Source organism: Heteronotia binoei, chromosome 13 (assembly GCF_032191835.1).
Source record: "Heteronotia binoei isolate CCM8104 ecotype False Entrance Well chromosome 13, APGP_CSIRO_Hbin_v1, whole genome shotgun sequence".
Classification (NCBI taxonomy): Eukaryota; Metazoa; Chordata; class Lepidosauria; order Squamata; family Gekkonidae; genus Heteronotia; species Heteronotia binoei.
Genome location: NC_083235.1, coordinates 5,362,662 through 5,368,661, shown reverse-complemented (window position 1 = coordinate 5,368,661; position 6,000 = coordinate 5,362,662). Strand labels below are relative to the sequence as shown.

Genomic DNA, 6,000 nt, shown 5'->3' with positions numbered 1-6,000 from the left:
ACCCAAGGCGGCCAACAACATAAAATACGCAACAATAAGCAGGATTTAAACAGCAAAACAATAAAACAATCAAATAAAATTGCAACTGTGCTACTTCATCTATTCACAACAATAAGCAATATTAAAACAGTTTGGTGTAGTGAGAGCCAGTTTGGTGTAGTGGTTAAGTGTGCAGACTCTTATCTGGGAGAACCGGGTTTGATTCCCCCCTCCTCCACTTGCAGCTGCTGGAATGGCCTTGGGTCAGCCATAGTGGTTAAGTGTGCGGACTCTTATCTGGGAGAACCGGGTTTGATTCCCCCCTCCTCCACTTGCACCTGCTGGAATGGCCTTGGGTCAGCCATAGCTCTCTATCTGGGAGAACTGGGTTTGATTCCCCCCTCCTCCACTTGCAACTGCTGGAATGGCCTTGGGTCAGCCAGAGCTCTCTTATCTGGGAGAACCGGGTTTGATTCCCCACTCCTCCACTTACAGCTGCTGGGATGGCCTTGGGTCAGCCATAGTGGTGAAGTGAGCGGACTCTTATCTGGGAGAACCAGGTTTGATTCCCCCCTCCTCCACTTGCACCTGCTGGAATGGCCTTGAGTCAGCCATGGCTCTGGCAAAGGTTGTCCTTGAAAGGGCAGCTGCTGTAAGAGCCCTCTCAGCCCCACCCACCTCACAGGGTGTCTGTTGTGGGGGGAAAAGACATAGGAGATTGTAAGCCGCTCTGAGTCTCTGATGTAGGGAGAAGGGCAAGGTATAAATCTGCAATTCTTCTTCTTAAAACAATAAAACAAGATTGCAACGGTGCTACTTCATCTATTCAGGCGGATCATATATTTCCCTTTCTCAACATGTGCAGATCTCAGGCAGTTAGTCCTGAAGCGCGATAGATTCAGATGTGGTTAGATGTCATATGCCATCCGAAACCGTTCAGTCTTGCAGGCCCTGCGGAACGGCGATGGGTCCCCGCAGGGCCCTGATGGCTTCTGGGAGGGAGTTCCAGAGTATTGGGGCCGCCACCGAGAAGGCTCTTGCTCTGGTGGAGTTGAGCCTAGCCTCTTTTAGCCCAGGAACAGCCAAAAGATTTTGAGAACTTGATCGAAGTGCCCTCTGGGGAACATGTGGGGCAAGGCGGTTCCGCAGATAGGTAGGTCCTAGGCCATATAGGGCAGGGGTGTCCAACGGTAGCTCTCTCCAGATGTTTTTTTTGCCTACAACTCCCATCAGCCCCAGCCATTGGCCGTGCTGGCTGGGGCTGATGGGAGTTGTAGACAAAAAAAAAAAGCAACTGGAGAGCTACCACTAGAATGTGCAGATACCAAATGAGAGCCAGTTTGGTGTAGTGGTTAAGTGTGCGGACTCTTATCTGGGAGAACCGGGTTTGATTCCCCCCTCCTCCACTTGCACCTGCTAGCATGGCCTTGGGTCAGCCATAGCTCTGGCAGAGCTGTCCTTGAAAGGGCAGCTGCTGTGAAAGCCCTGTCAGCCCCACCCACCTCACAGGGTGTCTCTTGTGGGGGAGGAAGGGAAAGGAGATTGTGAGCCGCTCTGAGACTCTTCGGAGTTGGGGGCAGGATATAAATCCCAATATCTTCATCTACCTCACAGGGTGTCTGTTGTGGGGGAGGAAGGGAAGGGAGATTGTGAGCCGCTCTGAGACTCTTCGGAGTGGAGAGCAGGATATAAATCCAATATCTTCATCTACCTCACAGGGTGTCTGTTCTGGGGGGGGGGAAGGGAAAGGAGATTGTGAGCTGCTCTGAGACTCTTCGGAGTGGAGAGCGGGATATAAATCCAATATCTTCATCTACCTCACAGGGTGTCTGTTCTGGGGGGGTGGGAAGGGAAAGGAGATTGTGAGCCGCTCTTGAGACTCTTCGGAGTGGAGAGCGGGATATAAATCCAATATCTTCATCTACCTCACAGGGTGTCTGTTGTGGGGGAGGAAGGGAAAGGAGATTGTGAGCCGCTCTGAGACTCTTCGGAGTGGAGGGCGGGATATAAATCCAATATCTTCATCTACCTCACAGGGTGTCTATTGTGGGGGGGGGGGAGGGAAAGGAGATTGTGAGCCACTCTGAGACTCTTCGGAGTGGAGAGCGGGATATAAATCCAATATCTTCTTCTACCATTGGCCACCCCTGCCATATAGGGCTTCGAAGGTTAATACCAAGACCTTGAAACGGATTCGGTACGCAACAGGCAGCCGGAGCAGCGCTCTCAGCACTGGCTGAATTGGGAGGGGGGAGCGCAGGGGTTTTTTGGCTGGTCTCGCAAGCACGCTTACGACCCCCCCCCCCTTCCTTCGCAGGTGTGCAAACAGGACGAGTTCTTCAACCTCTCGCACTGCCAGCTGGTGACGCTGATCAGCCGGGACGAGCTGAACGTGCGGTGCGAGTCGGAGGTCTTCCACGCCTGCATCAACTGGGTGAAGTACGACTGCGAGAGTCGGCGCCTCTACGTCCAGGCCCTGCTCAAGGCGGTGCGCTGCCACTCCCTGACCCCCCACTTCCTCCAGATGCAGCTCCAGAAGTGCGAGATCCTCCGCTCCGACTCCCGCTGCAAGGACTACCTTGCAAAGATCTTCCAGGACCTCACCCTGCACAAGCCCACCAAAGACGCCCCCTGCCGGGCTCCCAAAGTCGGGCAGCTGATCTACACCGCCGGGGGCTATTACCTCCAGTCCCTCAGCTACCTGGAGGCCTACAACCCCACCGACGGCGCCTGGATCCGGCTGGCGGACCTCCAGGTGCCCCGCAGCGGCCTGGCCGGCTGCGTGGTGGGCGGGCTCTTCTACGCGGTGGGCGGGAGGAACAACTCCCAAGACGGGAACATGGACTCCAATGCCATCGACTGCTACAACCCCATGAACAACCAGTGGTCCCCCTGCGCCCCGATGAGCGTGCCCCGGAACCGGATCGGCGTGGGGGTGATTGACGGCTTGATCTATGCGGTGGGCGGCTCTCACGGATGCATCCACCATAACAGCGTGGAGAGGTGAGGGGCGAATCGGGGGTGCTGGGAGGGGCACAGAGGTCGGTTTTCCTGACTGGTGCCCCCCGGTTCCACCAAGGGGTCAACTTGTTTGGTGTAGTGGTTAAGTGTGCCAGTTTGGCGTTGAGGTGAAGTGTATGGACTCTTGTCTGGGAGAACCTGGTTTAATTCACCGCTCCGCTGCTTGCAGCTGCTGGAATGGCCTTGGCTCAGCCACAGCTCTCGTAGGAGTGGTCCTTGAAAGGGCAACTTCTGTCAGAGCTCTCTCAGCCCAACCTACCTCACAGGGTGTCTTGTGGGGGAGGAAGCTAAAAGAGATTGTGAGCTGCTCTGAGACTGATTCAGAGAGAAGGGCGGGATATAAATCTGCGGTCTTCTTTTTTCACATCACCTTTCAACAATGGGGGGGAATCCCCTCACCTTTGCTTCCTCCTCTCTTCCCCACCTCTTCTCTCTGTCACCCTTTCTCTCTTTGAAAGCCAGTTTGGTGTAGTGATTAAGTGTGCAGTGTCACGGCTGGGGCCGGGTCAGGCAAAGTCCAGAGGCAGTCCGAGGTCTGTAGCCAGTAAGCAGGAGGGTCCGAGGCGCCAAATCCGAATCACTGTAGAAGTATCGCAGGTCTGAGGTCCAGAAGCCGAGGTCAGGGAGTCCAGAAGTCCAAAGCCAAATCAGGGAGTCAGGAACCAAAGTCAAGCCGGAGTGGATGCTAGAACGTCAGGGAGATGACTAGTTGCTTCCACAAAGCCTCCTCCCAAAGCCCACAGCTATATAGCCCTCTGCTGGCTGTTGCCCTTTTGGGCTAATTGCTGGCTCCGGGAGGCAGCCAGGATCCTGTTACAACTCAAGCATCCTTGCTCTTAGAAGGGCCAGAATCCTCTCAGAACTCAGGGCTCAGGGAGCATCTTGCTTGTGAGCGTGCTGCCCTCCTCCGATCCCTGAGGTCCTGCCGGAGGCAGTCACGCACACGAGCCACCCGAGAGGGCGAGGCAGGGGGGCTGGGATCTTCTCCAGCAGGAGGCAGGGGCACTGGTGCAGGTGGCAGGGGCACAGTTTCCTCATCAGACTCAACTTCCTCTGAAGGGTCCCCAGCACCCATGACATGCAGACTCTTATCTGGGAGACCCGGGTTTGATTCCCCACTCCTCCACTTGCAGCTACTGGAATGGCCTTGCAGAATTGCTCTCACAGAATTGCCATAGCTCTCGCAGAATTGTCCTTGAAAGGGCAGCTGCTGTGAGAGCTCTGTCAGCCCCAGCCATGTTGGATCAGGCCAGTGGCCCATCCAGTCCAACACTCTGTGTCACATAGAGGCCAAAAAAACCAGATGCCTTCAGGAGGTCCATCAGTGGGGCCAGGACACCAGAAGCCCTCTCACTTTGCACCCCCCCCCCCAAGCTCCAAGAATACAGAGCATCACTTGCCCCAGACAGTAAGAGCCACTGATGGACGTCCTTCGGGCAAGGTCTGGTCAGGAAGTGCTGTGTAGCAGACCACAACACCCTCAGGGGTGTATATGGGGAAAGGCGGGCCCTCAAGTATGTCAGTCCACTTGCCTTGGTGGAGAAGTCACCCGAACAACTTCTTGACATCCACGATACTTGTGAACAAGAAGAGGGACGGTTAGGGGAGGGACAGTGGCTCAGTGGTAGAGCATCTGCTCGGTAAGCAGAAGGTCCCAGGTTCAATCCCCGGCATCTCCAATTAAAAAGGGTCAGGTAAATAGGCGTCAAAAACCTCAGCTTGAGACCCTGGAGAGCCGCTGCCCGTCTGAGTAGACAATACTGACTTTGATGGACCGAGGGGGGTCTGATTCAGTAGAAGGGGGCTTCATATGTTCAAGAGGAAAGGGAACTTGTTCGCAGGGAAGGAAGAATATGAACGTGGCTCGGAAGCCACTAATGGAAGGGGGGAGGAGTGAATCTGCTCCAGTTCTTTGCTGAAAGATGATGGGAAACCACTGGCAAACGGTACAAAGAATTCATGGGCTGGATTTGCATAATATGTAAATCCGGATGCCCATATGTAGGAAACTGGAGGGGTGAAGTTGCCAGTTTTCCTGGTTTCCTGAAACTGAGCACCCCGATTTGCGTATTATGTAAATCCAGTTCATGAACTATTTTGTAAAGTTTGCCAGTTGCTTTGAGTCATCTTCCCAAGAAAGTTTGGTGTAGTGGTTAAGTGTGCAGACTCTCATACCGGGTTTGATTCCCCACTCCTCCACTTGCAGCTGCTGGATTGGCCTTGGGTCAGCCATAGCTCTTGCAGGGTTGTCCTTGAAAGGGCAGCTTCTGTCAGAGCTCTCTCAGCCCCAACTACCTCACAGGGCATTTGTTTTGGGGGAACGTAAAAGGAGATTGTGACCGCTCTGAGACTCCGAGTATAGGGCGGGATATAAGTCCAATATAATCTTCTTTAAAAGTTAACTAGCAAATAACACAGGGGGATGCACTGTTGAAACCACAGAAAGACAGTTGATATCACTGTACGTTGTACAATTCCCGTAAAAGTTGTCAAGACTCTGTTATCTCCGCAATTGTTTCAGTCGTTCTTTATATCATAAATAATACAACACCAAATTATCACTGACCACCAACTTCTACAATAAGTAACAGTTCTCTGGATGTAGCTGTAACACGAATGAAAGTTCTTAGAAATGCATTCCTTGCAGGCCTTCATTTCTAAGAACTTTTTTGTGTGTTATCGCAGGGATGGCCAAACTGTGGCTCGGGAGTCACACATGGCTCTTTCGCACATATTGGGTGACTCTGAAAGCCCCCTCCTGCCTTGGAGGGAAGGTATTTGTCTCTTGAAATCACTTCGCCAAGCCAGCTAGAGGCTTGGAGAATGCGTTTAAAGTTGCTTTCTTTCCACCCCATCTATTTGCCTTCCTTCCTGCTCTCAAACTTCTTCCTTTTTTTTAAATAACAAACTTTTATTCAACTTTTCAACAATACAGACTTTTAAAACATTGCTATTCCAATCTCATTAATTAATAAGAACTGATGAAGAAGAGGGGAACGG

General features: G+C 52.8%; 1 protein-coding gene across 1 annotated transcript in view; it reads left to right on the top strand.

Annotated features, from left to right (window-relative positions):
• KEAP1 (kelch like ECH associated protein 1) overlaps positions 1-6,000 on the top strand; it is a 37,421-nt gene that overhangs the window by 13,115 nt on the left and 18,306 nt on the right. Inside the window, exon 3 of the mRNA XM_060253241.1 lies at positions 2,264-2,982. Coding sequence (XP_060109224.1) covers positions 2,264-2,982 — 719 coding nt within the window. The remainder of the gene's footprint in view (positions 1-2,263; positions 2,983-6,000) is intronic.